The following is a 17,447-nucleotide window of genomic DNA, read 5'->3' on the forward strand; positions in this document are numbered from 1 at the left end:
TTTCATTTCAGTTGTGGTTGACTATTAGTTATGAAATTGCATTGGCCATGATTTCTACTGAGAAAGAACAAAAATTGAAACATGTAGCTACCGCATTAGGGGCGATTACACAATTTGAAACACTGCATCGAAAAAATATTGAAAATCAGTGTAACTTTTTGTTGGAAGTTATTATAAAATTAGATGCTAGAAGTCCGACAAATACAGAAAGTATATTTTCGAAAACTGATTATCCTGTATCAATCAGTTTACGAGCATACTTGTGCCAGGCTATGTTGAATTGGTTTATAAATAACATAGAAACAGAAGTTATTGATGCAGATATGCGGGTTTATATTGTTTTGATAGAGGATTTGTTCGAAGATGCTCTAAATAAGCAAATAATTAAGTATTGGTTAATACAAAATGAAATTAAAAAGCTAGAAAGTCAAGTAGTATCTGCATTGGGTAAGTTGCGTACGTATTAACTAATTTATTTTTTATAAAGTATTTACTGTAATTAATGGACATATTAATTACGTTAGGTAAAACGCAAGAAGATGGTACAAGTGACGAAAATACAGAACTCCTTGTACAAAAACTAAATGCATTAAAAGCTGAGAAGAGACAGCTTGTAGAGGCATTAGTTTGTGTTCCTAATCCAGTTATGGTTTATAGCAATGCAAATGAATTAGGGAGTAAATTATTAGATGATACTGTTAAAAGTAGGTATCTAGAAATAGTTTCTGCAACATGGAAGAAAGCTACCTCAGAGATAGGTAATTTCATATAGCATCAATTGTAATGATTTGCATGTTTTTTTCGACGACGAATTTGTTCATATATACTATCTAAGATCTTATTGGAAAGATTAAGGCATATGTTCCTCAATATACATATATATATCTTGTCTCAATAATATAATACAGTTTTCGATAACGATAAAAAAATACGTTTTTTATTTATATTAATTAATGTAAGTATTACAAAATATCTGATTTTTTTATTTATAAAGAAATAATACAAACTTCGATAAAATATTGTTACTGTCTTTAATTTACTCTCCAAAAACGTAGTTCTCTATCACTTGCAGCACAAATGTATGGCAATTTATAATGCCACGTTATCCCACCTATTAATTTAACTTGACCACAGAGTATTTCTTGATCAGATTTTACATTCCTTACTTTCAATAAATTGTCTGGTCTGCCAATAGTTGCTATTAAATGATCATAAGAAGGAGAAAATTTTACCATTAATCCACCTTCAATATGAAGGGGACTTAATTCATGAGGTAAACTAAAAATTAAAAAATATACACATTCAATGTAAAACCAACATTATCTACAAGTACTTAATTACATTACCTGAATTTGGATGATACATCCCATAGAAGTAATTTTCCAGCAGCTATACCAGCTATTTCAAATGGATTAGATCCCCAATCAATTGACATTAAAGGAACTATGTCTGCATCTAAAGACATAATTGCTTGTCGACTTTGTATATCATACATATGAATCAGTCCATTTTTTTCTCCCACAAGCAGTTTGCCAGGCTTTTCAGGATGAAAACGTACAGTCATCCCAGGTGATGTTAAATAAAATGTAGAAATACACCTTCCTTCCTCGTTGACTGCCCAAAGTTTACATGTATGATCATCAGATACAGAAGCCAATATTTTACCTTCAGTTTCATAACAAATGGAGTTTACATAGTCCTTATGCCCTTCCATCTTATATTATGAAAAGAATGTTATTATTAATATTACTAGTAATAAGAATAAATATATGCAATTTATATTTTGATATTCAATGTGTTCATTAAATATTGTTTACTACTTTACCTCCCATATAGTGCTATCAGACATGTTACTACAATATAATCTTATTTTAAAATCAGCCCCAGCAACAGAGAACATCAACACCTTTGATACCACACTGAGACAGGTTTCTGGGCTCCAAGCAATCGCATGAGGCCTGGTATCATGACGAAATGTTCTAAGAGTACTATAAGCAATATCTTCCACTGTCTCATCCTCCTCCTAAATTTGTAGAAATAATAATTCTTATTAAATTAACAAATTTCTTTGCCATTGTAGTCTTTTCTCAATTAAAAATATATTAATTATTTTCAATAAATACTATTACTGTTTTAAAATGTAGACAATTCTGAGCGAAGCTATCTTTATTTCAGAATGTCAACATGCAAACAAGAAATCTTTACCTGGAATTTAATAGTACCGATAACAATTTCTTCAGCCAGAGCAACACAAATTAAATGTTGAGACCATTCGTACGGTGACAATTCAACGCAATATATTTGCTTCAAAAATTTTAACTGAAACGGAGACTGTGTGGTCAGAGCTTCGTCCATTCTATGCCTGTATACTCACACGCAGTCGCAAATGCAATTTTATAAGTGTATGTATTCGTGTTCAGATCGACGAAAGATCGCCGGCATAACCTCCAAAATTTCTTGAAGAGATCAAGCTCTAGAAATTTTGTTAATAAGAAGTTTCAACAATCTATCTATGTACGGTAAATCAAAATGAATAATATCTACTTTAATTCACCAATTCGCTTATAATACAATGATTTCGTATATCATTTGCTGCAATTACCATCGTAGTTTCGTATAAACATAAAGAACATGCAATCCATGCAAGCGCAAGTATTGCAAGGTAAGGTTAGGTTGAATTCAAATCACCTAGAGGGCAGTAGGTATTTTACGTATGGTATATGTAATCGTCCAACGTGCCGCGTATCTCTCAGAAACGAATTTATTTGGCTACGTCTAAGATCAGCATTTATGCACGCCGCGAATTTTTAATTCCTGTAACAACAACCAGATATGAATTGACGGATCATATTGGCAGAAATCTTGCCAAACTGTATCTTCGATCCGTCTCGATCCACGATCGCGTTACAAGGTGAGTATATACCTTCTGTCAAGGCATGCTGACCAGGACATGCTGTGCACACTTCGCAAGCTGCTTCGCCTCGTGTTTTCCTTTCATTCTAATTACATCATTTTGTATCATCTGCGTGTTGCACAAATTTCTACTATTTCACGTAAGCAAACATAACACGCACAAAGCACTGATACTGTTTGTGAAACACGTTTACCTTCATAAGCTTCTCTCCAATTTTGAATTTAAAAAAAGTAGCGTTATTTTGTGAATTTTAAGAGATTCTGGTACTATTTTGTTCTTTCAATGTTTTTTCTTGTTCAATACCTCGTATGTATTACTGTAAGTATCATACTTTGACAAACATAAAATAAAAGATTATTTAACAGTGATAAATAATATTTATCAAAATGTTGGCTCCAAAAAAGGAAAGTAATATTAGCGAGTTCTGTCATTTGGAGTAGAAATTGATAAATCAATGATATCTTTCATACATATGTTTTTGAAGCTAAGTAATTGACCATCATCTTTTTTTTTAATTTAACCATAGTTTTTATGTGAGTACTACAAAAACATGGATCATTATTTGTGTAAAGTATAGTGAATCTGTCTCTTAATCTTAGTTATATCTATTATCGTGCATGCTAGACATGCAAATACAATTATCCTTACTAGCTTAAAAATTAGCTTAAAAACTAGAACGAGAAACATTTATGTATTACAAGAAATCTTGTAATTTTTGTTGTTATTGCTTCAACATGATAATCAAACATGTGAAAAGTTGAAGAATATACCTTTAACCTACCATTGATTAATTATAATGAAGTAAAAATGTAAACTGTTATAGAAAATTACAAAACATTGTTATATATTAATTTGTTACAGTATAATAGGTAGGGATGGAGTTTGGTGTAGGAGATGTTGCCCAAATATCAGCGGAACTTGCTCAAGTGGTAGAAGTAATGATGTCACCAAATGTCCCACAGCAACAACGTTTGGAAGTATACAATGCCTGCGAACGTTTTAAAGAATCTTCACCTTTATGCGCACAATGTGGACTATATCTAGCACAGAAATCACCAAATAGAAGTTCCGTAGTTCGTCATTTCGGTCTACAGCTTATGGAGCATTGTATTAAATATCGATGGACTCAAATATCACAATCAGAAAAAATCTTCATAAAAGAAAATGCAATGAAACTGCTGCAAGAAGGTTCAGAACCATTGTTGCAAGAGGAAGCTCATATTAAAGATGCATTATCTCGGGTTGTGGTAGAGATGATCAAACGAGAATGGCCACAACAATGGCCTACACTGCTCGCTGAACTTAGTCAAGCTTGTACAAGAGGCGAAAGCCAAACTGAACTAGTTCTTCTTGTGTTTCTAAGGCTTGTGGAAGATGTTGCCCTTTTGCAAACGTTAGAATCTAATCAAAGGAGGAAGGACATCTATCAAGCACTTAATACAAATATGGCTGAGATTTTTAGCTTTTTTTTAAGATTAATGGAACAACATTTCTCAGAGTTTCAAAAGAAGAGTAGTTTAGGTTGTACTTCTGAGGCAGCTGCACATAGCAAAATTGTACAGGTGTGTTTAACATAAAAGTTTTAAAGTATATAATAAGTTGAATATGCAAAACTATACTCAATTACTCTTATTTGATAGGTAGTATTATCTACACTAACTGGATTCGTAGAATGGATTTCAATAAATCATGTCATGGCAGAAGATGGTAGACTATTGCAAATATTATGTCTCCTTTTGGGAGACCCAATATTTCAATGTTCAGCTGGTGAATGCTTGTTACAAATTGTAAATCGTAAAGGGAAAGCTGAAGAAAGAAAACAGCTAATGATACTATTTTCCGAAGATGCTTTAAGATATATTTATGCTGCAGCAACTGCTGTACCACCTGTTACTGGGTCTAATGAATTTATTAACTCCTCAAATAATCATTATTTGTTTTTGAAGAAACTCACACAGGTAAATATATTAATTTTCGTAATATAAAAAATACACTAGAGTAAATTATTCAATATATTATTAAGAAATTAATTAAACAATAAATTTAGGTACTAACTGGAATGGCAACACAACTTTGCGCACTCTGGTGTAAAGATGACAGTTCTAGCATTCGACCAACACACTTCAACATATTTTTAGACACAGTAATGACTTTTACTATGTCTTCAAGTCTGACACTTATACACATGGCAAATGTAATATGGATAATGCTTTTTAAACATGAACAAATAAAACAGGATCAATTATTATTGACATATGTACCAAAATATGTAGAAAACACAGCCCCAAAATTGATAAAAGTTGCATATCCACATGGTGGACAAAGTAACGGAATGAGCTCATATTGTCTCGCTGATTACGATTCAGAAGAAGAATTTAACGTATTTGTTCATAGACTTAGAACTGATTTATTGGAAGGATTTCGACAAGCAACGATGGCAGCACCGTTAGTAACATTTACTTATGTGCAGCAATGGTTAACAGCTAAAATAACAGAAGGCATGGCAGATCTTGGATATAAATGTGAACAGAATGATCAGCAATATCAGGAATGGGATGCTGTCGGACAAGCTTTGGATTCTGTTGTATCAAGAATTCTTCTGATTAACGAACGACCAAGCGTGCAAACTGGCTTACAATTGTTGGAATTATGTATTGGTTATTCTCCACACGATCCTTGGATACTGTCAGCTTTGTTGTCTTGCATTAGTGCCCTTTTTGTGTTCCTATCTATGTCAACTGGTTCAATGGCTATGCCAGGGGTAGCCATCCTACCAAGAGTGCTAGAAAAGATCTTTGCTGCTCTGGTATTTGAATTACCTGGTGAAACGAAGGATACTCGATCTAAATCAGCAAAGAATGTAAGACATCATGCAGCCAGTCTTATGGTCAAGATTAGTTTGAAGTATCCGTTGTTACTTCTTCCAGTTTTTGAACAGATACATACAATGGTTCGTGGCTTGGCTAGAGAACCTAGTTCCTTATCCAAGATGGAGGCTATCACATTGTATGCAGCATTGCTACTGATATCGAATCACTTCTGTGATTATGAAAGACAAACTAGATTTGTCGCCGAAGTAATTGATGAAGCGTCGACAAAATTTATTGCTATTGGTTCTGATGCGTTTAAAGGTCCACTAGAATTAATGAGACTCGTAGGATTGGACCTACCTCCAGTTGAAAGTATGACAGAGGATCCAGCTGGTCAAAATCGATGTGATTTAGTGGTTTGCATTTTTACAATATTGAGTGTTGTAAAGCGATGTACTATTCCGGACGATCCAGATCGCGCTGCAAGAGGTAATTTTGTTGCTGCGCTTAGCGAAAGTGGAAATCCAGTATATAGAAATCCTGCTACACCTCATGTAATTCCACTTTTGCCCACACTTTTCGCATTACTCAGGGTAATGAATGCTTTATTCACTCCTGCAGCATTAGCAGCTTTATCAGAGGTAAAGATATAATTGATAAATCATTCATTTAATAAAATAAAACCACATATAATAAATACTGTTTTTAGGGATACAAAAGCGCTCATGAGCTATTGGAGTCAGAGAAGGCAGGTTTATTAGGTTTGAATGTAACAAATGATAATGCCCCTGAACCTGATCAAACATCAGGTAGTGCCGTTACTCGGATGCAATCATTTCTTAGTACTATTCATGAGCAGAGCTATCATATGTTAGGTAGTGGATTCCATATGATTGGCAGAGACTTTTACCAATTACCTGGTTTAGCACCAGCACTTATCAATTCGGTTTTTTCTAACTTGGAGGTAATTTTCTATTGTTTTTGTTTCTAAAATTCTGGAAAAGTATATGCGTACTTTAAAATCATACAGATGTCTGTTTAAATCTACAGATTTCATTCTTTGGTTTCAGATGATTCCAGACTACAGATTGCGACCTATCATACGTGTCTTTATGAAGCCATTTATATATTACTGCCCCCCTGCATTTTATGAAAGTGTTCTAGTACCTGTACTGGCTCACGTTTCCACGCATAGTAATATATTGTCTTCTTCTATTCTTTGGTAACATTTGATTGACATTCGTTTCAATTTTAATTACGTTTTGCAGTGTGCCAAAGATTAAGTGCCAAGTGGCAGTATATTGCACATCTTTACGAGTCTGGTGGTTTAGATGAAGAAAATACTGACACACAAGAAGTTATTACTGACATGTTAAATCGAAATTTAACGAGAGACTTTGTAGATGTATTGAAAGTAGCCCTTGTCGGAGGTGCAGCTAGTGATGCAACACCTCTAGATACAATGGAACAAGAGATAGGGGGAATGGCAATAGATCATCCATCGTCGCGTGGCAATAGTATAGTTGCAGAAGTCGTCAGTGAATTGGGTACTTTTGTCCTTCGACATCCATCGACGTGTCATAGTGTTGTCTTATGCGTCTTAGGGTAATGAACACTTCTAGTATTTTAATTTTATATCAAGTATAAAAATTAATAGAATTTCGAAATTATGATTTTTATTTTATTTAGAGCTTTGACTTGGAATGATTCAAATGCTAGTTTGAAAGCTACAATGCTAACGGGGCCAGTTGTTCGAGCATTAGCAGCTGATGGTAGTCTAACACCTGCTATGGCTGCGCACATTATGGTAGCTATTCTCCAAGGTTTACAGCTTCATGGCCAACACGAGGCTAATCAGGGTTCGCTTATAACTTTGGGTACACAAGTGTACGAATGTCTGCGACCTAAATTTCCAAATATTATCGAAGTAATGCAAAAAATTCCGGGGATAAATCCTACTGACCTACAGCGTTTTGACGAGAAGATGGCCATAGTTAGTACTAAAGGTAATAAGATCGAGAAAGGAAAGAAGGATCTTTTCAAGAAGATTACAAATCAGGTAAAATTGCTGAAATTTTAGAGGAAATATAACAAAACTGTATTATCGTATAAATGTATATTATATGATATTTATTACAGCTTGTTGGTCGAAGTGTCGGTCAGTTATTCCGTAAAGAAGTTAAGATAGATAATTTACCACGGATAGAAGTTTTTGGGAAATCGCAACAAATACGCGTCGACGATATTTCTAATAATGCTACTGATACTGGTATCACAGCTTTATTTGCAGGACCGACGTAGCAGAAACTACATTTAGATGACCATATCATGAACACCTGGTCAGAATTGATAAATAACAAAAAGCCATCGTGAAAGCGACCTCCTAGAAAACGAAAATGGAATTATAGATAAGGAAATCCTGTACCGAAAATAAGATGTCATAGAATAAGTTTCCTTCGAGCAATTTTTTTAATTATTCGTGAGGTTGAACGTGTGCATACAGTCTGGAACAACTGCATGATACATACGTAAACTACGTATTGTATGTATGTGTCACAGATAGAAAATAAAATTGAAAACATTACGCTTACGCACGCATTCAACGTCAATTGTGAATAGTTTGTAAAAAAATCTAATGCTATTTATGAAATCTATCTTATTTTTGGTTCGGGATTTTAACTTATAAAAATTACAATTTGTTCAATGGGTATCTAGGGATGCATGCGTGCGAGAATCTGTATGTGTGTATGCACAGTATGTGTAGTGTGTAGAAATACGCACTTGTAACATAAGAAAGACGTTCGTCGATAAAGAACAACATGCAACAATTCTGATATAAGAAATTAAAACAAACAAAACAGAGTCTAAATAATTGATAAATTATATATTAAGTTGCACGCATTTATTTCTATTCTTCTTCATTTACATAAAATCTCCTATAACAATGTAAAACAGCAGCATGATTTTAAATGATCACATAATGCGTAGAACGAATTTGTAAACAATATTTCGCTATAATATATAATACAGAGGTTGTTGATTTATACAAAACAATTTTTACAATTTGGTATAAAAGTTTTTATGCAAATCATTCACAATTGTTCTCGAACAAGCAAAATCTGTAAATTTCTTGGCACTTTTTAAAAGCGCTGTTACAATATAACATTTTGAATCAATATTTGTGTTCTAAATTTAATGAATATTTGTTGTCTCATATAGGAGTTTCTGCTATTTAAAAAAAAATACAAAGACCATTCGTTATATATGGAATTATTTTATTAAATAATTTTATTGAAGTTGGTGACAATGTGGCATTCCACTTGCTGACACTTTTAAGTAGTAATTATCGATTAAAAATGTAATATATATATTTTCGTATTATGTTACTAATAATTTTAAAGTTATTTTTAATTAGTTATATTATTGTGAAAACTAGCACTTCAGCTATTGCAAGAAACTTGGATTAACACTTTGTAATACGATTGCCATCATATATTCAATAGTGACACTATACACAAAATCATGGATATTACTAATTAGTCATTTTATATATGACAATCATCACAAGTGATATTCAAACGACAAAAGATTATTACAATAGAGACTGTGTTTTTTAAAAAACGGAATTACAATAATAGGTATACAGAGATTTAAAAATTATAGTAATTTTTGTTAGATATGTCAATGTATTTGAAAAGTTTCAAGTATCAATACTTGATATTAAAGTACGTTATATGTGTTCATACTGCCTATAGTATCGAAAATTGCATTTATTTTTAATTAAACTTCCCGAAAATATATTTCGTCTTAAAGTATTACTAAATGTTTTCAAACAGAGTTGACAAAAATTAAATTTCTATAGGTTTAAAATTTTATTACTTTTTTCTGCTAGCCAATGTAAATATTCATAAAAATTGTGAGATTCATACTCTTTTTAATGTAAGTACAAATAGAAAAAATACATGGAAGGGAGTTTTTGTACCCATATAAATAGTTTTTAGAATTCGATTGCAGTTAAAATACCAAAAGAGATATTAGTTTCTTTTTAAATATCATTTTATATATTTCTTTCTCGATACTTTAGAAAAAATAAATATTAGGTAACAAAATCTGATGGAATGCTAATTTATAAAACACGCCTTTATTATTTGACATGATAATTATTGGTGTAAATCCTGGGACACTTTTACTAAAGGATTTCAATAATTTGCTTTTATTGTAGTTCAACTGGAACAGAATGTTATGATCACATGGAATTACTGAGTACTACGTTTTTGAGAATTATAACAACCTTAAAACAGGTTCTTTTTCATTTTCTAATCTCAGACTCGTAAAAAGTCAATAAAAAATAATCCAGGATCGTATTCACTTAATTAATATATGTAATTGTAGCATGGATAGGTGACAAGTTTGTCCCAAAATGTCCCATCACAAAAATTCTATACTCATCAGAGTCACAGATTTTTAATATCTTAATGCAATTTATTGAAAGATGAGGCCCAAAATTGACATTGACATTTCACCCTTATGTGCACTTTTTTTTTTAAACAAAACTAGACTTATGAAGAACTCTAAATCTCTTATAATAATTGATAATTGGTTTGCAAATTCAGCAGTTGCTCTAATTACTTAGATTCGTATGGCCCTGTTCTTAGTAGATTATTTCTTTAAGAAATGCGCTGAGAAATTAAATACGAATTTTCGATCTCACTAATCTCTCTATGAAACTCGAGGTACTTTGTTATGACACTTTGTTGACACTTCAAAAACGACGCGACTCTTTTCCAAATGCAGTTTACAATATAAGTCATTCTGATTAATTATTCGCATTGGTGAAAACAAGCAAACTGTCCGATCACAATCGAAACTGAAGGAATTAACGAAAGAAAATATTAGAATGATACTTTGTACACGAAATAACAGACAGTTATCGAATAAGTCACACGTTTACTAGGAACTGTCGACGATGACCGTTGCTTGGTCATGCATTTGTTTATTCGCTCACTCGCGTTTCGTTCATACAGAAAGCACACAAACAACAATTATGCGTACTAATTAACTCGATAAATGTCCCGCGTATATTATATGTACTATAATGTATAAAGGAAATTTCTCTTTTATAATTTCAAGACGACTCTGATTTTGTACTTTATAAAGGTAGGTTTTGGTAGGTCTCGCATTCAATGCTCTTAAATTACGTAAAAAAATACAGTGAACATTTCATTTAAGAATAAATATCTTTAATAAGCGAGCAATTGAAGAGCAAAGTACTCTTTTGTTTTTACTTGCAACGTAGACGATAGATTTATCGCGAATATCGTTAGAAATCTGACCTAGAAAAGATCGTACGCTCTCGGTGTACGTGAAGTGTAACGTAAAATTGAAAAATTCGTAGACAAATCGTATCGATTCGATCGTTAGACATTCGAGACATATAGTTTTTAAGCACTCGTCGTAGCATTAATATCGTCCTTTTTCCCTATTAATAAAAACACATTCATATTATCTTTTCCCTTAACATAAACTTGGCCGCGTGGTTCAAATTCATATTTTTCCGATAGAACATCCAACGAGTTTTTGGCTACCTGTATTCTTCCGGCGACTCCTGTGGAGTCCATTCTAGATGCAATATTTACAGCGTCACCCCAAATGTCATAGTACAATTTTGTAGCTCCGATTACGCCGGCGGTAACGTCTCCATAATTAAAACCGATCCTCAAAATTAATTTAAAACCTAACAAATCTCTGTTAAAATCGTACATTACTTTATGCATCGCCATAGCAAAGTCTAATAGTTGGAAAAGGTGCGTGTACTCGTGCTGACTTTGTTGCCTAACTTGCGGATTTAATCCACTCGCTGCCATGAACGTGCTACCGATAGTTTTGATCTTTTCCACATTTGAGTATTCTGGCATTTCCAGAAGCTCGTCGAAATCACTAATGAGCTCGTTCAACACGCGCAGATACTCTTTACCACCTAAATAAGACTCGTCGTAGAGTTCATTAAAGTTCACTATGCTCGCGAAGATGATTCCCACGGTCTTGTGATTTTGCGAATATTTGGCGGTAGTTTTTAACTGATCGGCAACATATTTCGGTATAATATTGTGTAAAAGCCAATCAGCTTGGTTCTTCATCGATTGCACGCGACTTTTGTCTTGTGCCGCAACTGCGTTCCCGTGGAAGCTAAGCCGATAACTGATTTCAAACTCGCGATTCAAAAACCACACTAATAACAGTAATAGTATCATATCTAAAAAAATTTCGGAATTGTACAATCTTTCGTTGTATTTAATTTCCGCCTCTCGTTGTCTCGTAAGTATAGTTCTGTATTCATGAATAAGAGTAAGAGTATTGTCAAATACTTCTTTCGTAGTCGTTTCACTGATTCGATTACTTAAATTAGTGACCCGTTGATTTTCTAACGATTGTAAATGACGCAATGAATCATTGGCAAATTGATTACCGTGATTCTGTTGGTTGTACGATATGTGAGTTATTACAAGGAAAAGAAACAACATGCCCATAAACGTTACTAGAAAATTCTTCATCCAACAATTGAGTTGCGTAAAATTACAAAAATGCACTAAACCAATAAAGACCAAGTATCCATAATAATACTCGAAATTATCTAAATTATGCAAATTGCTACACGTGTAATTAAGCAGTATAGATATGATCGGTAAACCAACCAGAATAGCACCGCAAATATGCCAAGGATACCATTGCGAGAAGAACTTAAATATTTCCTGTGTTAATGTCGCGTGAACCATATTCGGGGATAAAAGCTGACGGACACATAGCGACACCGCTACAATTTGAATCGTAGTTGCACATACTAGAAAAATCAGATAGTACAATGTCGGCTCGCAAAGCAAGAATAAGGCAACCGATACGGCAGTGTACACCAGTGCCGATATCAAAATATCAAAATACGTATTGAACCTCGAGGTAGCCAGCGTGGGAGGATTACCACTGATACATTCGTTGACTTTATGAGCATTCTCCCTGTATTCCATTTCCATTTCCTTATCCTTGAAGAAAAGTGTTACACTCGAAAGTGGTGGTTTCACGAAGTATGATCGTTGGGAACTTACATTATCTTGAACGCACCTTTATGATAAAAACAAAATAATACAAATCACGTTATCTTTTCTTGAAACATATAAAACGAAATTTTAATGTTAGGTATTAACCTGATTAATTGTAGATCTGACTGTTTTCTTAATTTATGAAAACATGCACCAAAAGTGTCTGTAACTGCTGGAGGAAATGGATAGGGTGGTACTGAAGACGGCGGCTCATGAACAGAGTTCAACGTCGAACTAGAAGTATAGTAGCCACTCACTCTATGTGCCAGTAAGTCTCCCTGAGCCATACCATTCATCAAAAATAACTAAAACATGAAAATTAAGCTGAATGTAACCGAACTTAATTTATATCTTATCTGTGTCACTATATTTCCAAACAGTAATACCTGCTGCTGTATACTGCTACGCCTACTATTACTTCTGATTCCAGAATCTTTTCTACTACACATTGAAGAGGCACGACTGAGTGGCTCTTGACCAGATAATAAAGGACTAGAAGGTACAGGGTTTGGATCCATTTCAATGTCATTCTGAGATGTATTCTGTAAAGAAATAAAACTTATATACGAATGAGACAATACAATCGAATATTATGGAGAATATTTATCGATGTGATTGACCTGCCTAAATCCGTTACGATCTTCATACGATTGAGATTCAGTTTTCGATCGATCGACAATGATTGCTTTGGCTTCTTCCATTTCTAATGGAGTCATTTCTTCTGTAGTTCGTTGTCTTTGTAAGTATTTCCACGGTTTGTTTCGCACCTTTTTCTTACCGTAACTAGCGACGGATATTGGACTTTTATTCACATTTCCCTTCTCATCCCCAATATCGGTATCTCCATTCTCAGAGTCTAAAATACTTGGCAGAGAGTTTGCTTTCATTCTATAATTACTTGCATTAGTAACCATATGAAGGTAGTGATTTTTCGATCTATACGGATTATTGCAAGAGGCCAAGCGATGACGCGACTGCATCAGAGGAGATATACTTTTTGGAGATTGTATAATACTAGTTATGAATTGACTGGTGAAATCTGATTTCCGACTTTTGATAAAATAAGTCTTTATACCTAAAACAAATTATATTCCTTATTTTATCGCCAGAAACTATTCTCTTATATAAACTTTTATGATTAATTTTAAACAAGTTATATACCATTTATCAGATCTCCATCTTCTGTAATGTATTGATCATTTAGAAAACGTAATGTGTTTTCACTTAAATGAACTCTTCCTGGTTTTCCTGTGCTTTCTAACTTATTTGCCAACGTCACATCATTTGACCAAACATCAAATTTAAATCTTTTGGTACCTACAATTCCACACAGCACAGTTCCAGTGTGTACTCCAACTCTCATATTAACTCCCTCTCTTCTTTCTATATCAAACTGTTTTATAGCTTCTATCATAGCTGTTAAAGAACATGTGTAGATTATTTTGTACCTACTTTTTCAAAACACTTTTTCAAAACATTAGGAAGGGGATAAATTACCTAATCCCATTTCGATACAGCATTTTGCATGATCGGGCCTTGGTTCTGGACATCCACTTACACAATAATAACAGTCCCCCAATGTAGAAATTTTCTCACACCCGTGATCTTCGCACAAATCGTCAAATCTCTCGAATAAATCATTTAAAATGCCTACCAATTGTTCTGCAGTTTTATTGGAACTCATTCGAGTAAACCCAACAATATCAGCAAATAGAATACTAACATTTTCCATTGAATGCATATTGAAAGGACGAAATAGTGAACGTATATCCGTATTATTGGACGGTATAGACCCTTTCTTTAAAGAATCTTCACGCTCTCTTTCGCGCTCACTTTCTTCCATTAACCAGGCCGCGACTTTCGGTGGCATTACCGAATGAATCATTTTTTCTTTAAGTTGCTTTTCCATTTCCAATTGACGTCGGACTAATAGTGACTGACCAACTTTCATAAATGTACCACGCATTCTTACAAAAGTCATTATTAAAATATGTATACCTATCAAATGAATGCAGACTTGCATTAGGATTCTTATTCCAAGACTTGTAGAAAAATAATTATCGTCTGAGTACGAACGACTCGATATGTTACTACTTAAAAAATAACTCGACATTTCGTCGCTTTTATGAGGCAATATATTTTCTCCCAATACTGAGGTTGTACTGCTCGCTCCTTTGGAAATTAAGTTGTTGGTAGAAGCATTTATAATGAAATTAACATTAGCTAATGTTGATGTTATGTTGGAATTTAAGTTCTTTAAACCATTTGTATCATTTAAAGCTTCGCTTAATAACTTTGAACCTTGAAATAATGATACATTCATATTTGATTTCATACTTGCTGTTACATATTCGTTGTCATTGTGCATCACATTTGTGATATAATCTAGCGCAGTATTATTTTCTGCAGAATTAATTGTTAAATTATATTTGCTAAAAAACTTTTGTCTTGCAGTTTTTGTACCATATAGGTAGGCAGTCAAAAATTCAAATAGAAAGGAATAAACTGTTGATATACCCACGCAAACATATAATGGCATTGGCAACACAGTGTAAATCAGTAATAGAATCTCTGAGCACAATGCAAAATGTCCGACTAGAGTTAAGCCATCTATGTAAGGTGGTACTATTGCAAGAAAAAGTAAAGATAATATGCAAAGCATAAATGCAACACCTAATGAAATTTGTAGCACATAGGTTTTGTAATAATCTGTATGTGTTAAATATAAGACTGCCGATACCATGGTTCCAATAATTGTGAATACTACTGTTATAGCAGGCCATGATGTAGTATTATATTCTGTTCCAATTATAACAAAGTATGCAAACCACGATAAAGAAACCAATAAAATATATGTTAAGGCATATCTGAAATATATATATATATGTATAAATATATACGTATACATATACGGCATAAGACAAATTGTGTGTTATTATGCTACATACCGGAATCTTAATCTAATTTGTGGAAAGGCACTTCTTTTAAATTGTTCTTCAAGTATTTCAGAATCAAATTTTGGATTCCACCAAGACCTTGGTGCTGCACGTTCAAATGGTACTGGAAGGCTAATTCCACAACATCCGCGACCTTGACCATTATGTGTCAAATATGTTTGTATGCATGGTGCTAAAGATATATGAATTTCATCTGCAGCACCTTCGCTATCATCTTTAGCTCTTGTGAAACTAACAGACGAGCTACGTTTTCGATTTAAAGGAGGAGTCATACCTGACATTCAAATAATACTAAAAACAAATGTTATTTTAATTTGTATTATTTATAGAAAAAACTACTTTACAGCTTAATTTAGAAATAGAAACATTAATGTATAGTTACAAGATAAATGTATTGTAAAATAAATTAAGATTTTTGTCAACACAATTTAAAATATATATATATATATATATATATATATATATATATATATATATATATATATTACTAAAGTTATTTCAAATAATTGTTACTTTACCGAGATTATAGACATTCATCATTCAAATTCGCGTTTGTACTTTAAAGACAATTTAACAGTTACAGTGGATATTTAACTCATCCAATTACGATGAAGGTAGTTATAGAATATTTATTTCAAATGACAGCGTGTTTCTTAACTTAACTTAATTTACAATGGATGATACCGTCGTCAAAAAAATATATGTATTTACATACGTTAATTCTTTTGACAGAGAAAGTTACAGCCGGTTAATTAGCTTCGATCACTGGCGAAATCGCCACAAAACTAAGGAAATCATCTTCCCCGCAGACATCGGAGATTCTTCGCTTAATCAGCTTGCTTTGAAAAATGTCATTTTGGTATTCGACTTGTTTGCGTGGCGTGCGTAACATTCGTGAGCAAAATAATTATTCTTATGCACCAGAACTAAAACCAATTTGTTGTAACAAATTTACAATTGTATATTATTAAAAACTCTCATTCAAATGTTTCGAATTTTCTCTTCTATAATGCACCATAGCCATCTTGAATCTGTCGATGACAGCGCCCACGAATATGTATGTAGAAAGCTCATACACTCGTTTAACACATTCACTCGTGTTTTACAAATGAGTTGCCCTGAGAATGAGTGTCACGGGATGGAAAAATATTTAGCGCAAAGTTCAATTAAACTTTAAACCAGCGATGTCCCCAGGAGACGAAACGAGGGGCCCCTCATGCGTCAATTTCCCCTTCCAAGCATTCATTTTTCCAACCAGGCACAAATATGTTAGCGAGTTTCTTCGTAGCCGTAGCGAGTTCGTGGAGAATATAACGCGCGAAAATGTGAAAGCGGGTATGTAAAGCATGCGGAAGCAACAACAAGCTAAGGTCAATAATTTCACATTAAATTTAATCTCTTAATTTCTTTTCCATTTAAAAATTCAAAATTTCAGAATAGTTATGTCGTCATAGGAATTAAAATACCTGCGTTAAGGTTAACATCGGAAACAGTAGTATTTAAAAATAAGAATTTCAAGATTTTCTTAGTATTAAAAGGAAGAGATCTAGAAACAGAAATCTGAAAAAGGGAAAGAATCTAGAAATAGAAATACTCTTTTACAAGGTAGAATAACAATTAACAGGGCACGAAGATTTAGATTATTAGAAATAGTGTGGCGATATGTACTAATTGT

General features: G+C 33.3%; 4 protein-coding genes across 11 annotated transcripts in view; 2 read left to right on the plus strand and 2 right to left on the minus strand.

The window, feature by feature from the left end:
• The window catches only part of rig (gem nuclear organelle associated protein rigor mortis), a 32,051-nt gene extending 31,030 nt beyond the window's left edge, over window positions 1-1,021 (plus strand). For all 6 annotated transcript variants that reach the window (XM_033479185.2, XM_033479188.2, XM_033479186.2 and 3 more), the window contains 2 exons: window positions 12-447; window positions 525-1,021. In XM_033479185.2, coding sequence (XP_033335076.2) covers window positions 12-447; window positions 525-772 — 684 coding nt within the window. In that variant the 3' untranslated portion in view covers window positions 773-1,021. The remainder of the gene's footprint in view (window positions 1-11; window positions 448-524) is intronic.
• Window positions 963-2,368, minus strand: Nup37 (nuclear pore complex protein Nup37). Its single transcript, XM_033479203.2, has 4 exons — window positions 2,206-2,368; window positions 1,826-2,023; window positions 1,347-1,714; window positions 963-1,278 (listed from the first exon to the last, which is right to left on the minus strand). The coding sequence occupies exons 1-4, from the start codon at window positions 2,353-2,355 to the stop codon at window positions 1,032-1,034; spliced, it is 963 nt and encodes a 320-aa protein (XP_033335094.2). The 5' UTR covers window positions 2,356-2,368; the 3' UTR covers window positions 963-1,031.
• A 65-nt stretch (window positions 2,369-2,433) lies between these two features.
• On the plus strand, window positions 2,434-8,900 carry Ranbp21 (exportin-5-like protein Ranbp21). Of its 3 annotated transcripts, none has more exons than XM_033479199.2 (9): window positions 2,434-2,519; window positions 3,776-4,476; window positions 4,555-4,872; window positions 4,962-6,365; window positions 6,434-6,688; window positions 6,795-6,918; window positions 6,993-7,329; window positions 7,414-7,783; window positions 7,864-8,900. In XM_033479199.2, exons 2-9 carry the CDS (start codon window positions 3,790-3,792, stop codon window positions 8,023-8,025), a joined length of 3,657 nt encoding a protein of 1,218 aa, XP_033335090.1. In that variant the 5' UTR covers window positions 2,434-2,519; window positions 3,776-3,789; the 3' UTR covers window positions 8,026-8,900. The 3 variants fall into 3 exon arrangements, with proteins under 3 accessions (XP_033335090.1, XP_033335088.1, XP_033335089.1); XM_033479197.2 differs by lacking the exon at window positions 2,434-2,519 and adding an exon at window positions 2,737-2,911; XM_033479198.2 differs by lacking the exon at window positions 2,434-2,519 and adding an exon at window positions 2,940-3,053.
• Window positions 8,901-9,846: 946 nt separating this feature from the next.
• Ac13E (Adenylyl cyclase 13E) lies at window positions 9,847-17,263 on the minus strand. Its single transcript, XM_033478716.2, has 8 exons — window positions 16,488-17,263; window positions 15,764-16,063; window positions 14,313-15,682; window positions 13,977-14,231; window positions 13,436-13,890; window positions 13,202-13,357; window positions 12,921-13,120; window positions 9,847-12,837 (listed from the first exon to the last, which is right to left on the minus strand). The coding sequence occupies exons 2-8, from the start codon at window positions 16,051-16,053 to the stop codon at window positions 11,166-11,168; spliced, it is 4,398 nt and encodes a 1,465-aa protein (XP_033334607.2). The 5' UTR covers window positions 16,054-16,063; window positions 16,488-17,263; the 3' UTR covers window positions 9,847-11,165.
• Window positions 17,264-17,447: the final 184 nt, after the last annotated feature.

The sequence above is a fragment of the Megalopta genalis genome, chromosome 2 (genome assembly GCF_051020955.1).
Source record: "Megalopta genalis isolate 19385.01 chromosome 2, iyMegGena1_principal, whole genome shotgun sequence".
In the NCBI taxonomy this organism is placed as follows: Eukaryota; Metazoa; Arthropoda; class Insecta; order Hymenoptera; family Halictidae; genus Megalopta; species Megalopta genalis.

What these genes read in the sequence shown, in the direction of transcription:
- Nup37 (XM_033479203.2), bottom strand. Translation starts at nt 2,355, where the DNA reads ATGGACGAAGCTCTGACCACACAGTCTCCGTTTCAGTTAAAATTTTTG. An exon ending in TCGGTACTATTAAATTCCAG is followed by an intron (nt 2,024 to 2,205) that starts GTAAAGATTTCT and finishes CTACAAATTTAG; the next exon opens with GAGGAGGATGAGACAGTGGA. An exon ending in CTGATAGCACTATATGGGAG is followed by an intron (nt 1,715 to 1,825) that starts GTAAAGTAGTAA and finishes TCATAATATAAG; the next exon opens with ATGGAAGGGCATAAGGACTA.
- Ranbp21 (XM_033479199.2), top strand. Translation starts at nt 3,790, where the DNA reads ATGGAGTTTGGTGTAGGAGATGTTGCCCAAATATCAGCGGAACTTGCT. An exon ending in CACATAGCAAAATTGTACAG is followed by an intron (nt 4,477 to 4,554) that starts GTGTGTTTAACA and finishes CTTATTTGATAG; the next exon opens with GTAGTATTATCTACACTAAC. An exon ending in GTTGTCTTATGCGTCTTAGG is followed by an intron (nt 7,330 to 7,413) that starts GTAATGAACACT and finishes TATTTTATTTAG; the next exon opens with AGCTTTGACTTGGAATGATT.
- Ac13E (XM_033478716.2), bottom strand. Translation starts at nt 16,053, where the DNA reads ATGTCAGGTATGACTCCTCCTTTAAATCGAAAACGTAGCTCGTCTGTT. An exon ending in CAAATTAGATTAAGATTCCG is followed by an intron (nt 15,683 to 15,763) that starts GTATGTAGCATA and finishes TATATATTTCAG; the next exon opens with ATATGCCTTAACATATATTT. An exon ending in AGATGGAGATCTGATAAATG is followed by an intron (nt 13,891 to 13,976) that starts GTATATAACTTG and finishes AATTTGTTTTAG; the next exon opens with GTATAAAGACTTATTTTATC.